Below are 26,802 nucleotides of genomic sequence, written 5' to 3' on the forward strand. Positions count from 1 at the left end.
GGCAGCTCCTCCGCCCCTCTGCAAGTGACCGTTGCATCTGATGAGGCTGCAACAACTGGAGAGATGCCAGCTGTGGAACAGGCAGTTCCCTCCCAGGTGAGGCCAGCACAGGCTCCACGGGCCAGAGGATGGCCGCCAAGGTCATCGCGGCCAACAGGACAGCAGAGTCAGCAGGCTGGCTCAGATGCCACTCTGAGTGATGGGGCAGCACCAAGACATAGCACCTGGAAATGAAAACATAAGGCAATTTAGGCACACCATACCTTTATCACTGGTGCTTTTGTGTTGGCCCGAGCTGAGGACGTCATGATTTGTTCTGATTTGGAACACGATTGTCTTTTTTTTTGCATACGTTTGTTTGTTTGACATATTAAATTCAGATATGTCACCATAGCTGAGGGTGCCTCTTTTCTTCTGCATATGGATGGTTTCCAAAAATGTAATGAGTGCTGTGTTGGACATTCAACTTTATTACAAAGCCCTTAGTCACTGTTCCTAACCTGGAAGCTTTTACACTTAGGTGTCAAGTATGGAGCCTGCAGCCCAGGCTTGTCCTGGAGGCCCATATGTGGTGTTCTAGCTGAAGGTTCATTGGATTAAAGCCTCCCAGGTATCCCTGCTTCCCTGGAATATGCCTGGGTCAGCGTCTACCCCCTCAGCATTTCCCTGTGCGCACTGATCCTCAGACTCACTGCTGGACTCATTGTGTGCAGCCGCAGCCACTGCACCGACATCTTCATCATCCACTGCGCTCCCCCTTTCCAGCGCAAAATTGTGGAGAGCGCAGCATGCAACCACTATCAGCGACACACGATCTGGGGGATGCTGGAGTGCACCTCCTGAGCGGTCCAGGCATTGGAAGTGCATTTTGAGAAGGCCGATGGCTCTCTCCACCACAGCTCTTGTGGAGGCGAGGCTCCTATTGTACCGTTGTTCAGCTTTTGTTCTTGGATGGCGGAGAGGCATCATGAGCCACCTTCTGAGGGGATAGCCCTTGTCACCCAGCAGCCATCCATCCAGCCGGACTGGAGCACTGAAGATCCCCGGCATCTGAGAGTGTCTGAGGATGTAGGCGTCATGGGAGCTGCCTGAGTACCTTGCACAGACTTGTAGAATCAGCATCTTGTGGTCACACACTATCTGCACATTCATGGAGTAGAAGCCCTTCCTGTTGACGAAGGCACCAGACTCATCTGCTGGCACCTTGATGGCCACATGTGTGCAGTCTATAGCACTCTGGATGCAGGGGAAGCCAGCAATGGCTGTGAAGCCTCTGGTTCGCTGTGTCTGGTTTGCCTGGTCCCAATGATAGAGGATGGAGGTCAGTGCCCGTCTGAGCAGTGCGTCTGTAACCTGCTTGACACAAGTGTGGACAGCTGATTGGGAGACACAGCAAAGATCACCCACGGACCCCTGGAAGGATCCAGAGGCATAGAAGTTGAGGGTAGCTGTGACCTTCAGAGCCACTGGCATGGGGAGATCTTTTAACAGAGATCTCAGGCCCAATCATCTGACAGTTGACTATCTCCCTTGAGAGACGGAGCCTCCTTCGGCCCTGTACCTCAGACATATTGAGGTAGCTGCTGTGCCACCTGTATACCCTAGCAGCAGGATGGTGGCATTTTCTGCGGCCCCTTTCGCCTTGGTTCACCTCTAGGCTCTGCACCCCTTGTGCCTGCGCCTGTCCTCCTAAAGGTGGCTCCCCCAGAGGCTGAGTGTGCACTCCTGGCCTCCTCCCCCTTCTAACCCTCCCTTCCTCCTCAGAGGAGATGCTCCAGTGGAGAGCTCAGCTCCCATTCCCAGGCTAAGGGAAGGCTTCCTGAAACCTGCAGGCCCAGAAAAGATTCCTCACTGCAGTGTGCTGACCTGAAGGTTAAGAGTCCAGACAAAGCAGCTGGTATGCATTTTGAAGTACTGCAGATCACACAGGCAAGTTTCAATAACTTTGAAAAATGAATCCTTGACAGTGCACCTTTGCGACCCCAGTGAGCCCTCTTATCCCGCCTGTGGATGAGGTTTATACAAATATGTCCTACCCGTCTGCTCATTGCACCCATGTGCCGACCTGAAGATTGCACATGCGCCAAAAAATCGGTGTCGATTGTAAGTCAAGGGCCTTAAGTGGCCCGTTAATTAATGACGGGTGCGCATCAGACATCATCCCACGCCAGCCAATGAAATATCGTGATGGTGTGCAGTGGCGTCAGGACGCTTGCCCGACATCACCACGCGTCATTTTAAGCGCGGACATGCGGGGCCCAACCCCGCACACCAGCGGGAAAATTCTGTCCAGTATTACCGGAGACTCCAGAAAAATAAAGAACAATTTTTTTATCATCCCTAAGGCTGTTCTCCCCAGCTGCTTGCAAAAGTGACCCAAAAATCCATCAGGAACTTTATCACTACGCTAATGTTACTGGACGACTAAGCCAGAGGCCTGGACCAGTGCACCAGAGACATGAGTTTGAATCCCACCACAGTAGCTGGGCGAATTTAAATGTATATATTAATAAATCTGGAATTAAAAAGCTAATTTCAGTAATGATGAGCATGAAACAAGCAGATTGAGGTAAAAAAGCTCACCTGGTTCACTGATGCCCTTCATAGAAGGAAACGTGCTGCCCTTACGTGCTCTGACCTACATGTGATTCCAGAGTCACAGTAATGTGGTTGACACTGCAATAGCCTGGCAAGACTCTCAGTTCCATCAAACCACTGCAGAACAGTTGAATAAGAATAAAACTGGACGGACCACCCTTCATCTATCTAGGCAGCAGAAACGACAAGGGCACATACAACCCTGTTGACCCTGCCAAGTTGTCCACAACAACATCACAAAATCACAGAATCATTGCAGTGCAGAAAGAGACCATTCAGCTCATCATGTCTGCAATGGCTCTCTGAATAAGCAATTCCTTTACTGCCGTTCTCCCACCTTCTCCCTATAATCCTGCACGTTCTTCCTTTTTGGGTAAGAGTCCAATTCCCTTTTAAATGCTTCAACCTGCACCAAAGCTCCCTGCACCACACTCTCAGGCAGTGCATTCGAGACCTTAACCACTCACTGCGTGAAAACATTTTTTTCTCATATTGCTTTTGCTTCTGTTGCCAACTACAAAGACATCTGGGGAACTCCACTACAAACCTTCCTCCAGCCCAAAAACCATCTATTAATTACTATTCTCTGTTTCCTGTTGCTTAGCCAATTTTGCATCTATGTTACTATTTCCCTTTTAGTCCTTGAGCTATAAACTTTGCTCACAAGTCTGTTGTGTGGCGTTGTGTCAAATGCCTTCTGGACAGCCATGTACATCACGTCAACAGCATTACATTCGTCAACCCTCTCTGTTACCTTATTAAAAAACTCCAGCAAGTTAGCTGGACATGATTTTCCCTTAAGATATCCATGCAGGCTTTCCTTAATTAATCCATGTTTATCCATGTGACTATTAATTTTGTCTTGGATTATTGTTTCTAGAAGTTTTCCCATCCACCACCACTCTCCTCCGTCTGGCTGAACTTGTTCTCTCACTGACAATTTCAGCTTAAACTCGTCTCACTTTCTCTAAATAAAAGGTGTGGCTATGGGTACCTGAATGGGCCCCAGTTATGCCTGTCTCTTTATGGGGTATGTGGAACATTCCTTGTTCTAGTCCTACTCCGGCCCCCTCCTACAACTCTTTCCCCAGTACATCAAGGACTACTTCGGTGCCGCTTCATGCTCTCGTCTGGATCTGGAAACATTTATTAATTTTGCTTCCAATTTCCACTCCTCCATCATTTTCACATGGTCCATCTCTGACACTTCCCTTCCCTTCCTTGACCTCTCTGTCTCAATTTCTGGTGATAGACTGTCCACCAATACTCATTACAAGCCTACCGACTCCCACAGCTACCTTGACTACAGCTCCTCACACCCCACTTCCTGTAAGGACTCCATTACATTCTCTCAGTTCCTTCGCCTCCGTCGCATCTGTTCTGATGATGCCACTTTCCAAAACAGTTCTTCTGACATGTCTTCCTTCTTCCTTAACTGAGGTTTTCCATCCACGGTGGTTGACAGGGCCCTCAACTATGTCAGGCCCATCTCCCGCATATCTGCTCTCACACCTTCCTCTCCCTCCCAGAACCATGATAGGGTCCCCCTTGTCCTCAATTATTACCCCACCAGCCTCCGCATTCAAAGGATCATCCTCCGCCATTTCCGCCAACTCCAGCATGATGCCACCACCAAACACATCTTCCCTTCACCCCCCTGTCGGCATTCCGTAGGGACCATTCCCTCCAGGGCACCCTGGTCCACTTCTCCATCACCCCCTACACATCAACCCCCTCCCACGGCACCTTTCCATGCTACCACAGAAGGTGCAACACCTGCCCCTTTACTTCCCCCCTCCTCACCATCCAAGGGCCCAAACACTCCTTTCAAGTGAAGCAGCACTACACTTGCACTTCACTCAATTTAGTCACTGCATTCGCTGTTCCCAATGCGGTCTCCTCGACATTGGAGAGACCAAACGCAGACTGGGTGACCACTTTGTGGAACACCTTCAGTCTGTCCGCAAGCATGATCCAGACCACCCTGTCGCTTGCCATTTCAACACTGCACCCTGCTCTCATGCCTACATGTCTGTCCTTGGCCTGTTGCAATGTTCCAGTGAAGCTCGACGCAAACTGGAGGAACAGCACCTCACCTTCCGACTAGGCACTTTACAGCCTTCCGGACTGAATATTGAGTTCAACAACTTCAGACCATGAACTCTCTCCTCCATCCCCACCCCCTTTCCAATCCCCCTTTTTTCTAATAATTTATATATATATTTTTTAAATATATTTTTCTTTTCCCACCTATTTCTATTATTATTTTTAAATTTATTTCAATCCATTGCTTTATCTCTACCTTTTAGCCCATTTTGATCCCTTCCCCTTACCCCACCCCCCCACTAGGGCTATCTGTCACTTGCTCGTCCTGCTTTCTACCCTTAATGTCACCATTAGCACATTCCTTAGCTAATATCACCACCATCAACACCTCTTTCTCCTTTTGTCTATGACATCTTGGCAATCTCTTCTTTGCCTGCACCTGTCACTGACCCTCTATCCAGCTTTATCTGTCTCACCCCCCTCAATCAGCTTATATTTCATTTCATTTCCATTTTTCCTTATTTCTGATGAAGAGTCATATGGACTCGAAATGTTAACTCTGTCTTCCTCTCCACAGATGCTGTTAGACCTGCTGAGCTTTTCCAGCTATTTATGTTTTTATTTCAGATTTCCAGCATCCCCAGTATTTTGCTTTTACCAAAGTTAAACTAACTGGCCTGTAGTGGCTGGACTTATCTTTACATTCTTTTTTGAACAAGGGTGTAATATTTGCAATTCTCCGGTCCTCTGGCACCACCCCTGAGCTAAGGAAGACTGGAAAACTATAACCAGTGCCTCCATAATTTCCACTTACTCTTCCCTCAGTATTCTTGAATGCATCTCATCCGCCCCTGGTGACTTATCAACTTTACGTTCAGACAGCGTATCCAATACCTTGTCCTTATCAATTTTAAACCCTTCTAGTGTCTGAAATAACCTTCTCCTTCACCATGACCAATGTAGTGTCTTCTTCCTTGGTAAACACAGATGCAAAGTATTCATGTAATACCTCGGCTGTGCCCTCTGCTCCACGCGTAAATCCATTTTTAGGTCCCTAATTGGCCCTACTCCTCATTTCCCACCCTTTTCCTATTTATATGTTTCCTCTGGGGTCTTGTGCCAAAATTGGGAGAGCTGCCCCACTGGCTAGTCAAGCAGCAGTCTGGCATAGACATGCTCACAGCATCATACTTTACAGTCAATGTCTTAGACTCCTCTAGCACCATCCCTGCTTCTGTGCTGTCCCAGCAACAGGACAGATCTTTTAGAGATGGTGGCACAGTGGCATATGGTGGGGCGAGAGTGGCCTTGGGAGTATTGGCTCAGGACTCCATGAAGTTTCATGGCATCAGGTCAAACATGGGCAAGGTAACCTCCTGCTGATCACCACCTACCGCCCTCACTCAGTTGATGTATCGGTACTCCCCATGTTAAACATCACTTCGATGAAGCACTAAGGATAATAAGGGCACATAATGTACACAGGGTGGGGGACTTCAAAGTCCTATCACCAAGAGTGGTTTTGTTGAACCATTGCTGGCTGAGTCCTGAAGAACTTATCTGCTAAACTATACTTACCTCAAGTGGTAAAAGTACAAATTAGAGGGAAAAACCTACTGACCTCACACTCATCTAACTGCCACAAATGTATCAGTCTATGACAGTATCAGTAGAAGTGACCACCGCACAGCCCTTGTGGAGATGAAGTCTCATCACCACATTGAGGATACAGTCCATCGTGTTGTGTGGCACTACCACCATGCTAAATAGGATAGATTTTGAACAGATCTAGCAACTCAAGCTGAGTATCTATGAGGTGCCGTGGGCCATCAGCAGCAGCAGCAGAATTGTATTCTACCACAACTTGCAACCTCATGGCCCAGTATATCCTTCACTCCACCATTACCGTCAAGCTGGGGGATCAACCGTGGTTCAATGAAGAGTGCAGGAGGGCATGCCAGGAACAGCACCAGGCATACCTAAAAATAAGATGCCAACTTGGTTAAGTTACAACACAGGACTACTTGTATACTAAACAGCAAGAGCAACATGCAATAGACAGAACTAAGCGATCCCACAATCAACAGACCAGATCTAAGCTCTGCAGTCCTGCCACATACAGTCGTGAGTGGCGGTAGCCCATTAAACAACTTACTGGAGGAGGACGCTCTGCAGAAATTCCCATCCTCAGTTATGGGGCAACCTGGAACATCAATGCAAAAAATAAGGCAATGCAAAAAGAGCATTTGCGTCTTCAGCCAGAAGTGCTGAGTACATAATCCATCTCAGCTTTCCCCTGAGGTCCAGTATCATAGGTGCCAGTCTTCAACCAATTCAATCCACTCCTAATGATATCAAGAAAAAGTCAAGCATACTATATACTACAAAGGGCATGGGCCCTGACAACATCCCAGTTCTAGTACTAGAGAATTGTGCCCACAACTAGTCACACCCCTAGTCAAGCTGTTTCAGCACAGCTACAAACCTGACATCTACCTGGCAATGTGGCAAATTGCCATGGTATATCCTGATCACAAAAAGCAGGACAAACCCAATCTCGATAATTACTGCCCTATCACACTTAATCATCAGCAAAATGTTGGAAGATGTCATCAACAGTGCTATCAAGTGGCACTTACACAATAATAACCTGCTCGCTGGTGCTCAGTTTGGGTTCCACCAGGGCCACTCTGATCCAGACCTCATTTCAGCCTTGGTTCAAACCTGGACAAAAGAGCTGAATTCCAGAGGTGAGGTGAGAGTGACTGCCCTTGACATCAATGCAGCATTTTACCGAGTATGGCATCAAAGAACCCTAGCAAAACTGATGTCAATGGGAATCAGAATAAACTCTCTCATACCCTTTTTTTTATTCATTCTCGGGATGTGAGCTTCACTGGCTGGCCGAGCATTTATTGCCCATCCCTAGCTGCCCTTGAGAAGATGGCGGTGAGCTGCCTTCTCGTACCGCTGCAGTCCATGTGGTGTAGATACACCCACAGTGGTGTAAGGAGGGGAGTTCCAGGTTTTTGACCCAGCGACAGTAAAGGAACGGCGATATATTTCCAAGTCAGGATGATGAGTGACTTGGAGCAGAACGACCAGGTGGTAGTGTTCCCATCTATCTGTTGCCCTTGTCATTCTAGATGATAGTGGTTGTGGGTTTTGAAGGTGCCGTCGAAGGAGCCTTGGTGAATTACTGCAGTGCATCTCGTAGATGGTACACACTGCTGCTACTGTGCATCAGTGGTGGAGGGAGTGAATGTTTGTGGATGTGGTGCCAACCAAGTGGGCTGCTTTGTCCTGGACAGTGTCAATCTTCTTGAGTGTTGTGAGAGCTGCACTCATCCAGGCAAGTGGTGAATATTCCATCACACTCTGACCTGCTCTTGTAGCCACAGTATTTATATGTCTAGTCCAATTCAGTTTCTGGTCAATGGTAACCCCCCCAGGATGTTGTTAGTGGGGGATTCAGTGATGGTAATGCCATTGAACATCAAGGGGTGATGGTTGGATTCTCTCTTGTTGGAGATGGTCATTGCCTGACACTTGTGTGGCATGAATATTACTTGCCACTTGTCAGTCCAAACCTGGATATTGTCCAGGTCTTGCTGCATTTGGACATAGATTGCTTCTGTATCTGAGGACTCGTGAATGGTGCTGAACATTGTGTAAAACCATCAGCGAACATCCCCACTTTTGACCTTATGACGGATGGAAGGTCATTGATGAAGCAGCTGAAGATGGTTGGGCCAAGGACACTACCCTGAGGAACTCCTGCAGTGATGTCCTGGAGCTGAGATGACTGACCTCCAACAACCACAACCATTTTCCTTTGTGCTAGGTATGACTCCAACCAGTGGAAAGTTTTCCCCTGATTCTCATGGACTCCAGTTTTACTAGGGCTCCTTGATGCCACACTCGGTCAAATATTATTTATACAGCTATTTAGATGTATTGTGAGAAAATAGAAGGTGAGGTGGAAAAGAAGGATTAGGACAGGGAATTAAACTATTTAAATTTCACAAAATTATGTTTGCATCAATATTTGCAATGTAAGTGCACCTTTAATGTACACTTCAGCAAGTTGAACACAGCAAATTGGTACAACCCGAAATGTCCTACGTGAAAGACTGATGGAAACAGAATCAGGATTAACATGAATTTATGAAAGAAAATTGAATAATTGGATATTTAAAGTCCAGTCAAGTCCCAACTATGTAACTGGGAAATGATTTGAGTATGTAAATAAGGTCTCCGCTGCTGTCCTGAGAATCTCTCCACTCGCCTGCCGAAAGGAGCAGATTAAAATCACTGCCCGCAGGAAGGCTGTAGGAATGGTGGGGACACGTTGCCAGCTAACGTTTCCTGCCAGTTTTGGTGGGACACTCCCGGACCTCATGCCACCAAGAGCCCAAGTGATTGCTGCCCGTATGACTGCCAGCGGGCTGAAAATCTGGGCTACCACAGCTGCAAACAAACTATAATATTTCTTATAGTCGTAACAGTAGATAGGCATATAATGTCCAACCTCAATGAATCAATAGTGAATGATAGCCTGGATTTTGCTCTGCTCCTAATTTTTGGCACCCAACTCTGCTCCACATTTCTGGTGGGGTCCCGATGCACATCTTGGGTCATATGTCTGGGCTCTGACAATCCAGAGACTGGAAGATCTGAGCTGATAAGTCATTTGCTTTGTGGAGTTTAACTTCATATATATGACTCTTGGGCTTAGAGGGTGAAGTTATAAGGACAGGTTACACAAATTGGCTTGTATTCCCTGAAGTATAGAAAAATGAGAAGTGATTTGATCAAAGTATTTAAAATGTTGAAAGGATTTGATAAAAAGAGAGAGAAACTATTTCCTCTGGCAAGGGTATCAAGAATAAGACAACATAACCTTAAAATTAGACCAAGGTCATTTTGGAGGAAATTGGAAAGTGCTTTGTCCCTCAAAAAGTAGGATAACATAAGGGATTATATCCCCAAAACGGCTGTTGAACCTTGGAGTCAGTTGGTTTCTTAATACTGAGATCATTAGATTTTTGTTGGGTAATGGTATTGAGGGGTATGGAGCAAAATGGGTAAAAAGGGTTGAGATACGGATCAGCCAAAATGTAAGTAAGAAACTGAATGGCCTATTTATGTTCCTATATGAATAGAAACATAGGAAAAATAGAAGCAGGAGTAAGTCATTTGTCCTTTTGAGCCTGCTCCGCTATTCAATATGACCATGGCTGATCCTCTATCTCAATGCCATACTCGCGCTCTCTCCCCATACCCCTTGATGCCTTTAGAGTCTAGAAATCTATCTATTTCCTTCTTAAGTATATTCAGCGACTTGACGTCCACAGCCCTCTGTGGTAGAGAATTCCACAGGTTCACCACCCTCTGAATGAAGAAGTTTCTCCTCATCCCAGTTCTAAATGGCCTACCCTGTATCCTGAAACTGTGACCTCTTGTTCTAGATCCCCCAGCCAAAGAAAACATCATCCCTGGATCCAGTCTGTCCCGCCCTGTCAGAATTTTATACAATTCAATGAGATCCCCTCTCATTCTTCTAAACTCCCGTGAATACAGGCCTAGTCGGCCCAATCTCTCCTCATACGACAATCCTGACTCCCTGGAATCAGTCTGGTGAACCCTCGCTGCACTCCCTCTATGGCAAGTATATCCTTTCTTAGGTAATGAGAGCAAAACTGCACACAATACTCCAGGTGTGGTCTCATCTAGGCCCTGTACAGCTGCAGCAAGACATCCTTGCTCCTGTGCTCAAATCTTATTGCAATGAAGACCAACATACCATTTGCCTTCTTGCTTGTTGCTCCTGCATTCTTGCTTCTGCATTCTTGCTTTCAGTGATTGGTGTACAAGGATACCCAGGTCCCTCTGTACAACAACATTTCCCAATCTATCATCATTTAACTAATACTCTGCCATTCTGTTTTTCCTATCAAAGTGGATGACTTCACATTTATTCCCTATACTGCATCTGCCATGTATTTTATCATTCACTCAACTTGTCTAAATCACCTTGAAGCCTGTTAACACCCTCGTCATCGCTCACATTCTCACCTAGTTTTGTGTCATCACCAAACTTGGAAATATTACATTTGGTTCCCTCATCCAAATCATTGATATATGTTGTGAATAGCTGGGGCCCAAGCACTGATCCCTGCGGTCCCCCATTAGTCGCCACCTGCCATTCCAAAAAAGACCCATTTATTCTTACTTTCTGTTTCCTGTCTGCTAACCAATTCTCAACCCATGCTAATATATTACCCCCAATCCCATGTGCATTAATTTTATGCACTAACCTCTTATGTGGGACTTTATCAAAAGCTTTCTGAAAATCCAAATACACCACATCCACTGGTTCTCTCTTATCTATTCTACTAGTTACATCCTGAGGAGGTTTGTCCAACATGATTTCCCTTCCATAAATCTATGTTGACATTGTCTAATCCCGTTGATATTTTCTAAGTGTCCTGTTATCACATCCTTTATAGTAGACTAGCATTTTCACTACCACTGATGTTAGGCTAACCTGTCTGTAATTCCCTGTTTTTACCCTCTCTCCTTTTTTAAATAGTGGGGTTACATCTTCCACCCTCCAATCTGCCAGGACTGTTCCAGAATCTACAGAATTTTGGAAGATGACAACCAATGCATCCACTATTTCTATGGCCACCTCCTTTAGTACTCTAGGATGTAGATTATTAGGCCAGGGGGATTTTTGACTTTCCCATTAATATCCCCAGTACTATTGTTTTAGTAATACTAATTTCCTTCAATTCCTCCTTCTCTCCAGACCTTTGGTTCCCTAGTATTTCTGGGAAGTTGTTTAAGTCTTCCTCTGTGAAGACAGAGCTAAAGTAGCTGTTTAATTGCTCTGCAAAATCCTTGTTCTCTACTACAAATTCTCCTTTTTCGCACTGTAAGGGACCTACATTTTTCTTCACTAATCGTTTCTTCTTACATACTTATAGAAGCTTTTACAGCCCTCTTTTATGTTCATTGCAAGTTTACTGTCATACTCTATTTTTCCCCTCTTAATCAATCTCTTTCCCCTTTATAATTTTGTGATAGTAACAGTTGCTATTTTGATGTGTCCCTTATAGTAAAGGATTCTGTCCTATAGAGTAACTGGTCTTGTTGTTCACAGGTGGAGTCATCAATCTGACTATTCCAATCGTCCTGCCGGTCAGCACGGAAGATAAAGAACGTTTGGGCTGCTGTTCAGCCTTTGCGCTTGTATACTCGGGTCGTAGAGTGGCCATACTTCAAAACCCAGAGTTTTATCTGCACAGAAAAGAGGAACGTTGTGCACGACAGTGGGGAACAACCTGTGAAAAGCATCCCTACATTAAGGTATGTGACGCCAATGGCTGAACGAACAAATTGAACAAGTGCCAGTACTCAGACTCTACCCAATTTGTTTCATACAGGTTAGCAAGCCAGTGATCCTTAACACATTTCTGAACCCTAACTTGTATTGATCCCTAACCTCACATTGACCTCTAACCTCACACTGACCCCTAAGTTCTACAGCAGAAACTTGCATTCATATAGCACCTTTAACATAGTATAATAATCCCAAGGCACTTCACAGGGGTGTTGTCAGAATTTGGCAGCAAGCCACATTGGTGCAAAAGAGGAGAAACTTAGTCAAATAGGTTTTAAGGAAAGGAGGGAGGTAAAGAGATGCAGAGACTAAATGAGGGAATTCCAGAGCTTGGGGTCTAGGCAGCTGAAATCATGGTTGCCAATGGTGGAACAGTTAAAATTGGAGACGCTCAAGAGGCCAGAATTGGAAGGGTTCAAAGATTTCGGAGGGTTGGGGGACTGGAGGAGGTCACAGAGATAGGTAACCAGTGTAAGTCAGCAAGCACAGTGGTGATAGGTAAAAGGGGTTTGGTGTGAATTAGGATATGGGCAGTAGAGTTTTGGATGGCCTCACAATTATATAGGATGCAAGATGGGAGGCTGGCCTTGAGGCATTAGAATAGTTAAGCCTAGAGGTGACAAGGACATGGATGAGGGCTTCAGCAGAAGATCAGCCGGGGCAGGGAAGAGGAAGTCAGACAAAGCTATGAAGGGGGAGCTATGCAGTTTTAGGGATTGTGAGGATATGTGGTTGAAAGCTTAGCTTGGGATCAAGTGTGATCCCAAGGTTGTAAACTCTCTGACTCAGACTCAGACAGTTGGTAAGGAGAGAGATGGAGTTCCCTAACCTCACATTGACCCATAACTTCACACTGACCTCTAACTCACACTGACCCATAACTTTACACTGACCCCTAACTTCACACCTTTAAGTTCACACTGACCCCTAGCCTCACACTGACCCCTAACCTCACACTTACCCCAACCTCATACTGATCTCCTAACTTCACACTGACCCTTAAATTCAGACTGACACTAACCTCACTCTGGCCTCTTAAGTTTACACTGACCCCCTAACCTCATACTGCCCCTTAACTCCACCCTGACCCTTAATCTCACAATGACCCCTAATCTCATGCTGACCCCTAACTTCAATGATCCCTAAACACACTGACCCCTAACCTCACGGTGGCCTCTAACCTCATCCTAACTTCAATGATCCCTAATAATGCTGACCTCTAACCTCACTCTGACCCCTAACCTCATGCTGACCCCTATCTTCACATTGCAACCGTGCTGAGCCAGGAACCTTGCTCAAAGCTCCAAACCAATTTGAATACCAAGATGTAGGAATGTCATATTTTGGTCAGTGTGCCTCTTCAATCTACTACTTGTAAAGAATCAATTGTCAGCTCTGTATAATTAAAATATATAAGGTGAAAACACGATGAAGAACTGGAACTACCAATTTGATGGCATCCTACTAGGTGTGAAGTGGTATGAGCCAAGAAGGTTTAATGGCTTTGAGTGCAAAGAACGTTACAAGAAGTGTTTGGTAAGTTTCAAGACTTGCACAGTCCCTTTCAGCCCCACTCACTCATAGGGCAAAAATCCTAGCTGACTGCTTTTAATATCAGGACTAAAAAGTGTTTTTGGAGATTTCCAAGGTGCAACCTCCTTTAATAACTGGAATTTAACTTTGTTGGGGAAGGGCAAGTGAACGAACTCTAAGCTCCACCTTAGGGTTACCAACTCTCCTAGGCTTGTCCTGGAGTCTCCAGGAATGAAAGATCAATCACCTGCATGGACATGCTGTAAGTAACCCAGAAGAAAAAATATGGCATTGAAAAAATGTGTGTTTTCTTTCTTGGGTCCCTTTTCTTTATTAGCTATTATAATATTGGAGATGGGAATAAAGGCTACTTGATTGGGCAGAGTGGTTCCAAGTGAGAAGTAAAGTGATGAAACCTCTGGGACACAAGTAGAGTCGGCAATCTTACTCCAACTAACTACAGCTTCAAAATGGCTGCCAGAAAGTACCGCAGATCTCATTCAGGGGAAGGTACTGGCCCTCTCTGTGACGCTCACCACAGGGACACACCTGAGATTGGACGGTGGGGGGCTCAGCAACTCACACCACAGCATTCCCTGACACCACAGGTCAGCACTTTTCAATAAGCTTTGGCACTGCACATCACTTCTTACTTGCCGAAGGTGTCAATGACTTTAAGTTTAGGCATTGACATAGCTAAGGAACCACTGAGTCTCGCTGATGGTGTTGTTTCCACCTGCAGCAACAAAGTTCATCAGCAAGAAGAATAAATCCAAAGTGTTGTGCTTTATAGATAAGTGCAGGCGTGATTCGTTTCTGGAGATGGAGGTGGGTTATTTAACATGGAGCACATTTCTAAACGTTGCTTTAATAATAACTATTTCAGATGGTGATGGAAAGTGGAGACTGGCTTGTTGGAGGTGACCTTCAGGTACTGGAGAGGATTCGGTGGAATGATGGTCTGGATCAGTATCGCCTAACTCCTCAGGAACTCAAGCAGAAGTTTAAAGACATGAACGCTGGTATAATTTCTCCACTGCTGCTAAATTCCCCTCAGCTCAGTATTGATGATGGGGCTGAATGAATTCACTCCACTAATATCTGTTCTGAGCCAGCCTGGTCCCTCCAGTAATCTCCGTCCCCTTCTGTGATAAATTACTTTTCACAGAGTCTATCCAGTGGTCGTCCTTGGTTTCTTGTTCCATGGGTTTCTGTAGGGCCATGTTCCCATTCTTGAAAGGTACCCAAGCCATTGTAGTCCCTCTTGGATCTTGCGTATAAACATTGTTTCTTAGCCACACCGTGATCCTTTAGTATCATTCTTAATTTCTCTAATCATCCAGCAATTAGAAAACTTCTTGTGGATGTCAGTTCTGAAATCTTACCGAAGATTATATTTGTAGATGACTATTGTGCAGTTTGGGAGAGAGGTTTTAAAATTATTTTGATAGTCAGTGACGAAGGTTCATCAGTTTGAAATTGTCAGAAAATGGAGGAGGGAAATTGCTTTGTGCAGAGTTGTTGGAGCACAGAATGTTTTATCACGAGTAGTAAATCATTACACCTTTTAAAGGAAGAGTGGCTAAGATACAAAATGCAAGACCTGGGAGAGAGCAAGGCAATGGGATCAGTTGTGAATTGCTCTAGCAAAGATCCTGAACAGACACAATGGACCAAATGGCTCCCTGTGTGGTAAGCCACTATGCTTCTATGATAGGGGTTTGCTGGGTCATCCAGAACTGGTTGGGAAGAAGTTTCCTCCAATTAAATATTGGGAATACTGAAGCCATTGTTTTCACTCCCCAATCCAAACTCCATTCCCTAGGTGCCAGTTCCATGCCTCTCCTTGGCAACAGTCTGAGATTAAACTAGTCTGTTCACAAATTTGTTGTACTTGATGCCAAGCTGAGGTTCTGACCTCATTCACGCCATCACTAAGCCCACCTATTTCTAACTCCATAACATCACCCAACTTCACCCTTGTCTCAGCTCATCTGCTGAAACCTTCATTCATGCTTGCATTACCTCTTGACATGACTATTCCAGTGCACTCCAGACTGGCCTCCCACATTCCACTCTCCCTAAACTTGAAGCCATCCAATCCCCAGTTGTTCACGTCTTAACTCGCACCAAGTCCTGTGTCACTCCTATGCTCACTGACATACACTGGCTCCCAGTCAAGCAATGACTTGATTTTAAAATTCTCATCCTGTTTTCAAATTTCCCCATGATTTTATCCTCCCGATGTCTGTAATCTCCTCCAGCCGAACAACCCTCCAAGATATCTGCACTTCTCTAATTCAGGCCTCTTGTACATACCCGATTTTAATTGTTCCACCATTGGTTCTTGCACCTTCACTTGTCTGGGCTCTAAGCTCTGGAATTCTGCCCTCTGCCCCCCACCACTACACCTCTCCACTTCTCTAGCTCACTTTCCTCCTTAAGACCCACCTCTTTGACCAAGCTTTTGATGATCTGTTCTAATATTTCCTTCTATAGCTCAGAGTCATCCTTTGGACAGAATTTTTCCCTAGTCGGGCGGGCGTGCACCCGACCCAAGCGGGAGTAAAATAGTGCGCGATGGCGTCGAGTGAGCATCCCAACAGCATCACACACTGGTACTTTGGTCGGCGGGCACATATGGGAGTCAGCAACACACCCGCCAACTATGAAGAGGGCTGTTAAGCCCATTAATTCATTTATTTAATTGAATTTTCCCCTGCCCATCCAACCTTATGGTTGGCGGGTGGGCAAGTAGGCCAAACGGCCTTTGCATTTTAGTGAAACCTGATCCATGGGCGGGATGAGATTTCAACTGGTGATTTTTTTAAACAGTAAAAACTTTTAAAACTAATTTTTAACATGCCCCTGCTCATGTGGCAGCGGCACATGAGGGGACATGTTTTCCTTATTTTTCCATTCTTTATTTTTAATGTTAAAAGTCTTCAGCACCCTGAGGCAGCTCTGTGCCTTCAGGGAGATTTCATTGAGTGCAACCGCGCACATGCACTGACATCTGCGCTCGCACTCTTCCCCTCCCCCACCCCGCCCACTCAGGCAGCACTGATCATTTCAGTGTGCGATTCACGCTGGTTGGTTGTTAATTGGCTAGCCATCGTGAAGTCACGGTCAGGGCCCGATCGCAGGCAGTAGCCGATTTCGCGGACACTTATGGGCCCACCGGCCACGCCCGCCCATTGAGGTAAATTCCTGCCCTTTGTTTCATAATGATCCTGTGAAGCACCATGGGATGTTTTATTATGTTAAAGGCACTATATAAATATAAGTTGTTGTTGCTTCTAGTTATAAGCTACAACTGACTATCATGTTAAGATGTTTGAGTGAACGTTTAGGAACCACTTTAAAAGTAGATTGCATTTTTGGATAAACTTACTTAACTTTTGGTAACTGTTTAACGGCTTTGCCTGCATTTCCGTAGTGTGCATAAATGTGGTGCTGCTGTTTTCATAATGATGCCTTGGTGTAACTGTTCTCTGCTTCAAAGTAAGCATAGGATTGCACTAAAAGCTGAAATACAGCTGGTCGTGCTAGCAGTAGACTTATTTATTACCAAAACAGGTTTGTGACATTGAACTCAACTTTACAGCTCAACTGGGGATTCATTTGATTCAATTTGCATGAGAGTTTTAGTACTTTAAAGGTATCCTATCAATGCATGTTGTTGCTGTTCTTAGAATGGAAAGAAAATAATTTTTCAATTGGTGAAGGATGAGGGGGGATCTGATTGAAGCTTACAGAATACTGAAAGGCCTGGACAGAGTCGACGTGGAGAAGATGTTTCCATTAGTAGGAGAGACTAGGACCCGATGGCACAGACTCAGAGTAAAGGGAAGACCTTTTAGAACAGAGTTGAGGAGAAACTTCTTTAGCCAGAGAGTGGTGAATCTATGGAATTCATTGCCACAGAAGACTGTGGAGGCCAGGTCATTGAGTGTATTTAAGACCGAGATAGATAGGTTCTTGATTTGTAAGGGGATCAAAGGTTACAGGGAGAAGGCGGGAGAATGGGGTTGAAAAACTTATCAGCCATGATTGAATGGCAGAGCAGACTCGATGGGCTGAATGGCCTAATTTCTGCTCCTATGTCTTATGGTCTAATGATGAATACAGTCAACTGTAACCTATTTGTCAAGACAAAATTTTCTGAAGTAATATAGCCAGCCAGTAATTCTTTCACGCAAAATACAAAAATGATCCTTTCTTATCTTTGTTGCAGATGCCGTTTTTGCATTCCAGCTCCGTAACCCTGTTCATAATGGCCACGCTCTACTGATGCAGGACACGAGACACCGGCTCCTGGAGAGGGGCTACAAGCGGCCGGTGCTGCTCCTGCACCCACTTGGGGGCTGGACCAAAGATGACGATGTCCCGCTGGACTGGCGCATGAAGCAGCATGCGGCGGTTCTGGAAGAAGGGGTGTTGGACCCGCAGTCAACCATTGTAGCCATCTTCCCATCACCCATGATGTATGCCGGGCCAACGGAGGTTAGTAAGAGATTGAGGAAAGGCAGGAAGTAGACGGGCACGTTAAGATCACTCAGCACCTGAGAGCATTGGGCGTAAGACCACTTAGGCAAAAATGACATATGTGTTATAAATACTGAATTACCTTGTCGCTTTCAGCATTTTCTCTGTGAAAAATTACCATTTCCGTTAACTCTTTGGTTCAAGATTGTTCTGTTGCCACCCCCTAACCCCCCACAAAATTTCCTAATGTTGACCTTTCCAGTGGTCCAAAGCAGCTCATTATAATGTATAGTAATGAAGGCTGGCATCATCTCTGCTCACTCTGTGCCTGATTTATCCCAATTTTGTTGATTTGGTTTTCATTTAAAAGATTATCATCTCTGCTCACAATGACTCTGGTGAGTTAGAAAGGGATAAACATCTTTTAGATAACATCATTGTCAATACCCCTTTGTCATTTTCTATGACATCTTTGGCAGTCTTTTCTTGGCCTCCATCTATCATTGGCCCCCTTTCGAGCTCCACCTGTCCCACTCCCTTCTACTAGCTTATATTTCATCTCATTTCTATATGTCTTAGTTCTGATGAAGGGTCATATGGACTCGAAACATCAACTGTATCCCTCTCCACAGATGCTGTCAGACCTGCTGAGTTTCTCCAGATATTTTTGTTTTCATTATAAATAAGGCATGGCTACTCTCAGAGTTAGGTGAAAATGAGAAATCTCTGAGTGTGAAGATTTGGAGAGTTTCAGTGGTAATTACCATGCCTGTAAATAATCCTTCCCACACAAGGATTGCATGGGAATTGCTGGGAAGTTTAAACTTCTGATGGGCAATTACCCTGCACTGAGAACCATCAGATAATCTGACTTAAATCGGTGACTTCAGATGGTTCCGACTCTCTTAGTGAATAGTTATCCAAGAAAAATTAGAAGAATTAAAACCACTTCTAACTCCTAGTACTGACTGCCCTGACCCCCAAATGAAATACCCCCCCCACCGACCACCCATTTAGCCCACCTGACCACCGCCCTATCCGCACCCAAACACGGCGTCACCCCATCCCCGACTAACCCCGACTACCTCCCAACCCCCAACTACCCTCCTGACCTAACACCCCCTTGACTATCCCCCCACACCCCAGACTACGCTACTGACCAGCCCCCCAAACCCCAGCAAGCACCCCCCAACTCCCAACTATCTTTCAGACCCCCACGACTACCTTCCTGACCCCCCCTACTATCACAAACCCCTGGACTACTCCCCCCACCCCCCGACTGATCACCCGAACCACCCGACCCATCATATCCCACCCCACCCTGCCCCCACCCCTGGGCCCATCCTGCCCCCACCCCTGGACACATCCTATCCTCCCGACCCATCCTACACCCCTCTCCCCCAACACATTCCCACACCCCCCCTCCCGTCTCCCCCACCAATCCACCTGCTCCCACAACACATACCTTCACCAGTTCCCCATCCCATCCACTTATTTTAGCAATTGCCTTCTCTCTGGCTTCTCAAACTGGCTGGGACCTTCAAAATGACCTGCTTTGTGGCAGCTGGTGCTGTAAAAAGGGGACTTGGCTTCACTTCCCCTACTACTGCTGCACTCAACTGAAGGCCTCAGGAACCCTCAGCACTGTACCGGCCTGAGTCGGATGTTTGGGTGAGAAAGGTGAAGCTCCCGACCAAGGTAGGAAAAAAGGAGGGGGTTGGCAATCCTCCGAGGTTCTGGCCCAATGTTTCTCTCGGTTATCAACATATGCAGCCTTGAACTTACTACTAAAAATGTGAGGCCACTGTGAGGGTGGTCTGGGGTTTGGCAAGGTAGCCGGCGTGTTGGGGAGGGTGGTTGGGAAGGGGTAGTTGGTGGGGGAGCAGGAGGGTAGTCAGGGTTTTGGGGGTTGTCATGGTACATGGAAGGGTAGTCAGTGAGGGTGTTGGGATAATACGGGGGTAGTGAGGGGGTCGGAAGGGTGGTTGGACATTTTGGAGGTAGTCGGGGGTGTTGAGGGGGGTAGAAGGGGGTATTGGGAGAGTAGTTGGGAGGTTGTGAGGCAGTCAGGGTTAGCGGGAGAATGGGGTTAATCGAGGTTGGGAAGTGGTCGGGGGCTGGGGGGTAGTCAGTGGGTGGGGGAGTAGTTGGGGGTGGGGTCAGTGGTCAGGGGGTGAGGGGGTAGTTGCAGGGTATTTGGGGGGTCGGGATTGTAGTTAGGGCATTGGGAAATTTTAACCAACTCTGTCCCCCCTACTGCTGCCCCAAATCCCACCCATTGCATCCCATCTTAGCGAGTGTGGCTTGGGTGCAGGAATGGCACTTCTGATAAGTATCCCTTTATAAGGCAATTTTCATGATGCACCCTACCAATTTGCCCACTCTGAACAATTTGTAGCGGGCACATATCCTTTGCTGAGATGATATGTATGAAAAGAGTATCTACTGCTGGCCAGCCTCCCATCTCCCACACTCCATGATGTTAAGCTTATCTAAAACTCTGCTGCCCAAGTCCCGTTCACCCATCACATCTGCGCTTACTATTGCACATTGGCTTGCTGTACCCAAAGCCCTCCATTCCATAACGTGACTATGAAGTGCCATGGAATGTTTTATTAGTTTAAAGGTGCTGTATAAATGCAAGTTGTTGTTGTTGTTATTGTTTTTCACCAAAGAGGAAATCAGGTAGAGCTCCTTTGTTGTAATATGCCTTTAAAGGATTGCAGCATGTCATCACTAGAAGGAAGTGTGTCAAGCAATCAGTTTTAGTTTCACTTTCGCTTTTAAGCAGAAACACACATACAGTGCTGCTGCTGGTGTCTTCACGCTTTCTGTCCATGTATAAATGTTCCCATTTGCCTAGTCTCAATAAATGAGCCTGCAACTTTGATAACACGCCTATGAAGTGCCATGGGATGTTTTATTATGTTAAAGGTTCTAAATAAATGCAAGTTACTGTTGTTGTTCACCAAAGAGGAAACAGGCTGGCACTCCTCTATGATGGCCTGTAGCTGCTCTCATCTGCCCACACTACTCCCAACATGACTGTGAAGGTGGCCAGCACAGCCACGTTTCCTGGCACAGGATTATTTCAGACAGCCAGTGGAGGCCTCTATGGTGCCAGTGAAGGTGCTTTATGGACATATATTCATCAGAGGTGTGACCACTTTTGCAGGAGAGCTGGGGAATTCATCCATTTGGGAACAAATACAGCACAAGGCTGGTTCTCTAATCGAACACTCCCAGCACAATTTGGCACTTGTAACAACAGCATTTATGTAGCATCTTTAGCATAGGCATCCCAAGGTGCTTTGCAGGAGTCTAACCAAACAAAAATTGACACCAAATCGAGGAGAGTAATATTAGGACATGTGATTGAAAGCCTCAACAAAGGGGTAAGGATCTGAAAGAAGGAGAGAGAAGTGAATATATGGAGATTTTTAGAGAAGGCATTCCTGAGCTTAGGGCCTGGCTGCTGAAGGCGTAGCCACTAATTGTGGGTGAAGGGAGTAAAGAATGTGTAAAGGACATTTTCAAAGTTTGCAGATGATACAAAACTTGGAAACATTGTAAGCTATGAGGAGGATAGTGTAGAACTTCAAAAGGACATAGGCAAGTTGGTGGAATGGGCCGATAGATGGCAGATTAAGTTCAATGCAGAGAATCGTGAGCTGATTCATTTTGGTAGGAAGAACATGGAGAGACAATATAAAATAAGGGGTACAACTCTAAAGGGTGTGCAGGAGCAGAGGGACTTGGGTGTATATGTGCATAAGCCATTAAAGATGGCAGGACAGCTAGAGACAGCAGTTAATAAAGCATACAATATTGTGGGCTTTATTAATAGAGACAGAGTACAAGAGCAAGGAGGTTATGCTGAACTTGTATAGGACACTAGTTAGACCTCAGCTGATGTATTGTGTACTATTCTGGGCACCACACTTTAGGAACTATGTGAACACGTTGGAGAGAGTGCAGAAGAGGTTTACAAAAATGATTGCAGGGATGAGAAGCTTCAGTTACGAAGGTGGATTGGAGAAGTTGGGACTGTACTCCTTAGAGAGAAGAAGGCTAAGAGGACATTTGATAGAGATGTTTAAAACCATGAGGGGGATGGATGAAGTAGATAGGGAGAAACTGTTCCTGCTTGTAAAAGGATCAAGAATGAGAGGGGACAGATTTAAAGCGACTTGCAAAAAAGGCAAATGCGATGTGAGAAAAAACCTTTTCACACAGCGAGCGGTTCAGGTCTGGAGTACACTGCCTGGAAGTGTGCTGGAGGCAGGTTCAATCAAGGCATTCAAGAGGGCATTAGGTGATTATTTAAATAGAAATAGTGTGCAGAGTTACAGGCAAAAGGCAGGAGAAGGGCACTGAGTCATAGGGCAGAATTTTCAGTTCGGCAGGCAGGCCCTGCAATCCTCTGAGAACTCTACATTCTTCCAACTCTAGCCCCTTCACAGAATCATAGAATTGTTATGGTGCAGAAGGAGGCCATTCAGCCCATCATGTCAGTGATGCCCTGAAGCAATTTGAGTACAAGAATAAGAATTTTTAAATTGAGTCTTTGAGAGTCAGTGATGGGGAACGGAACCAGGTGCAGCTGAGGATACAGGCAACAGAGTTTTGGATAAACTCAGATTTATGAAAGGTAGAAAATGGGACACAGGCCACGAGAGTAGAATAGCTGAGCCTGGAAGTAACGTGCAGGGAATACTAATTGGAAATCAAGGGCCTGCAGTCCCTGTTTCTTTATCCACCTAAATTATTGGACAAAAGATCAGGGATTCACATTGAATCCAATTGGGAAACAGCCCTAATTGTCATCATTTAAATCACGTGCATTCCATATTTTCAAATCATAACCTCATGCATTGTTAAGAATATCCTAAAGATTACAAACTTTACATCCTTTTAAATGCTCCAGTGACTATGAAGAATTTTGGTGTTGCCAAACTTGCAATTATAATGACTGAACCTGTACTGGACTAATCTTGGAGAAAGTGGCTTTTAGGGAATTTGCAGTAGAATCCTCTCAGTGGCCAATGAGTCATGTTTCATATTTTGATCTAAGCAAAGAGAGAGAGTAACACGTGGTTTAAGCGCTCAGGAACCAAAGTCACAGGCAGAACTTGGGGAAAAAAACATTCTATAAAGGCCAGAATAATGAGATGATTTGTTTAGGTCGGAATAACGAGATGATTTGTTTAGGTCGGAATAACGAGATGATTTATCCTGCCATATAGTGGGACATTCTGAGAGTTCAACTCAATAATCAATCTTGCTAGACTGTCAGAATAGGCAGCAATAACCATACTAGACTTTATTCCATTCTGGATGTTATCTTGCCACAGTAGAACTTAAGGCACCAGTTTTGTGCCATATACCTTGAAGGTGCTGCAGATGGAGTCTGTATTTGTGAGATGCCAGGATTATTTCATTAATTTTACTGTGGCAAATCCTTTATGATTTTTGTGTCTTTACTCCAGATGTTTTGCTGGGGTGCAGTGTTTCCTGTAAACAACTCTTCACTCCCTCTGAAGCAGAGCACACGTTTACCTGCCCATTATCTAGGTATTATATGGTGAGCATAGGAATTGAACTCTTATTATTGTATGCTGAGGATATCACTGCCCTCATGTCAGTTGTAAACTGCTTTGGGACATCCTGAGATCATGAAAGACACCTTAAAAATCTTAGTTCCTTCTTCTTTTAAGTTTATATGATCCTCCCTAACTTTGGAAGGCAAAAGAAGGACCAATCCATTGGTAATGCCTTAGACTCTAAACTGCCAATCAAATTCTAAAAACGTAAATAGATAAGTGAACAGAAGCAATGACACACTGAGATTTACAGTGCTTACAGAATAATTATCTCTCCTAGGGAGATAAAAAGTAACTCTCAGTTGGTCCGCTACATTATACTTCAGTGTGAACTGAACCATGCCCAAGGTCACTGAATGTTAACTGTAATATGGCCATCTCTCTTGCTGGCCTATTTATCTCTTTCTCATAGTTTTGGAGGAACTGCTAAATTTAAACAAAAGGCGCTCAGAAATGTCTTTCAAAAAGGTGACTGGAAAGAGGAAATGTAGACGTGTGGGATCATATTTTACCATTTGTGAAGATGGTAATTGGAGTGAGGAACGCCCTCACTGCTCGCCTGTTGCCCACGATTCATGCACACTGATCCAGTGAACTGCACACACCACACCAGTGACCCATCACAAACATAAGAATTAGGAGCAGGAGGAGGCCAATTAGCCCCTGGAGCCCATTCCACCATTCAATTAGATCCATGGCTGATCTGATTGTAATCTCCCACCTACCCCCGATAGCCTTTCAACTGTTGCTTATCAAGAATCTATCTAGCTCTGTCTTAATAATATTCAAAGGTTCTGCTTCCACTGCCTTTTGAGGAAGAGACTTCCAAAGACTCAGCCCTCTGAGAGAAATAAGTTCTCCTCATTTTTGTCTTAAATGGCTGACCCCTTATTTTTAAACAGTGACCTCTAGTACTATTTCTCCCACAAGAGGAAACATCCTCTCCACGTCCATCCTGTCAAGACCCCTCAGGATCTTATATGTTTCAGTCACATCGCCTCTTACTCTTCTAAACTCCAGTGGATACAAACCTAACCTGTCCAACCTGTTCTCATAAGACAACCTGCCCAATCCAGGTACTAGTTTAATAAACCTTCTCTGAACTGCTTCCAGCACATTTACATTCTTCTTTAAATAAGGAGACAATACTGTACACAGCACTACAGGCGTGGTCTCACCAGTGTCCTGTAGAATTGAAGCATAACCTCCCTAATTTTATATCCAAATCCACTCACAATATATGATAACATTCTATTAGTTTTCCTAACTACTGCATATTAGCCTTTTGAGAATCATGCACTAGGACTCCCAGATCACTTTGAATCTCAGAGCTTTGTAATCTCTCACCATTTAAATAAGATGCTTCTTTTTTAATTCTTCCTGCCAAAATCGACAAGTTCACATTTGCCCACATTATACTCCATTTGCCCACATTATACTCCATTTGCCAGATCTTTGCTCACTCACTTAACCTACCTATGTCCCTTTGTAGCCTCCTTAGATCCTCTTCACAACTTACTTTCCTACCTATCTTTGTGTCATAAGCAAATTTAGCAACCACACCCCCAGTCCTTTCCAAGTCATTTATAGAAATTGTAAGTTGAAGCCTCAGCACTGACCCCTGTGGCACACCACTCATTACACCCAGCCAAACGAAAAAGACCCATTTATGCGTACATTCTGTTTCCTGTTATCTAGCCGATTTTCTATCCATGCATGAAATTTTATTTCCCGCAATAAATTTTCATATACACCTTATCAAATGCCTTCTGGAAATCTAAGTACAGCACATCACTGGTTCCCCCTTATCCACAGCAAATGTGAGTCCTTCAAAGAACTCCAATAAATTGGTTAAACATGATTTTCCTTTCACAGAATCATGCTGACTCTGCCTGATTGCCTTGAATTTTTCTAAGTACCCTACCATAACATCTTTAAAAATAGCTTCCAACATTTTCCCTATGGCAGATGTTAAGCTAGCTGGCCTACAGTTTCCTGCTTTCTGTCCTCCTCTCTTTTTGAATAAAGCAGTTACATTTGCTATTTTCCAATCTAAAGGAATCTTCCCGAATCTAGGGAGCTTTGGAAAATTAAAACCAATGCATCAACTATCTCACTAGCCACTTCTTTTAAGACCCTAGGATGAAGTCCATCAGGACCCAGGGATTTGTCAGCCCACAGTTCCAACAATTTGCTAAGTACCACTTCCCTGGTGTTTGTATTTTTCCCAAGTTCCTCCCACCCTTTGAATTCCTGATTTACAGCAATTTCTGGGATGTATTCTATAGTATTGTCTCCTTATTTTTGCTCAAACCTTGATCCAGGGCAGGATGAAATCTCCATGGGGAAATAAAATAAAAAGAAATATCTGAGGACTTTTTTTATGAGGTATGCTTTCAGGTGCTTAATTGTACTGCATGGACATATTTTGCAGCATTTTTGTCATTTCCTTTATTCTGCGGAGGTCTGTAGCTCCCTGAGGCATCTCTCTGCCTTCAGGAAGCTCACTGGAAGCACTCACCAGCACCCACAGCGACGTTGGTGCCCACCCTCTCCCGCCTCCACCCCGGCAGCGCTGAGTATTTCAGTGTCCATTTCACGCTGGCTGGCCATTCTAAAATGGCTTCCTGCCTAAAGCAGATGGATTCACAGGCTGCGTATTTAAATCTGCTACCAAGATGGTAGCAGCCCAAATGCCAGTGTAAACAGGGCAATAAATGACCTGATGCCACTTTCAAGCCACTACCTCCCCATAAACAACAGGTGGTTATAGTTAAAATTGGCCCCTTAAAAAGAAGCTAACAAGTGCCAATCAAACATATCTACAAGTAAGATCGACAAGATGGTTGTATTTGAATTGATTATTTGAACCCTCCCTAACACAGATACAAAGGATCATTTATGTGTCCACATTACTGATAGGCAGCCACACAGGAGTTTGCACCATGGGAGGGTAAGGCCCTCTGCTGGTAGAGCAAAGTCACAAAATCACCAGGTCACTTCCTCTGTGATACTGATTCTTAACCCCATATGTACCAAGACAAAATGAAATGAAATACCACGCTACATGATAGATAACAATGCTTCATTTGTTTCACATCTCCTACAATTCCAGTACCATGCTGT

General features: G+C 45.0%; 1 protein-coding gene across 1 annotated transcript in view; it reads left to right on the top strand.

The window, feature by feature from the left end:
• The window catches only part of papss2b (3'-phosphoadenosine 5'-phosphosulfate synthase 2b), an 88,196-nt gene that overhangs the window by 55,794 nt on the left and 5,600 nt on the right, over nucleotides 1-26,802 (top strand). The window contains exons 8-10 of the mRNA XM_041210437.1: nucleotides 11,813-12,018; nucleotides 14,472-14,607; nucleotides 17,823-18,091. Of these exons, the coding sequence (XP_041066371.1) occupies nucleotides 11,813-12,018; nucleotides 14,472-14,607; nucleotides 17,823-18,091 (611 nt within the window). The remainder of the gene's footprint in view (nucleotides 1-11,812; nucleotides 12,019-14,471; nucleotides 14,608-17,822; nucleotides 18,092-26,802) is intronic.

The sequence above is a fragment of the Carcharodon carcharias genome, chromosome 17 (genome assembly GCF_017639515.1).
Source record: "Carcharodon carcharias isolate sCarCar2 chromosome 17, sCarCar2.pri, whole genome shotgun sequence".
In the NCBI taxonomy this organism is placed as follows: Eukaryota; Metazoa; Chordata; class Chondrichthyes; order Lamniformes; family Lamnidae; genus Carcharodon; species Carcharodon carcharias.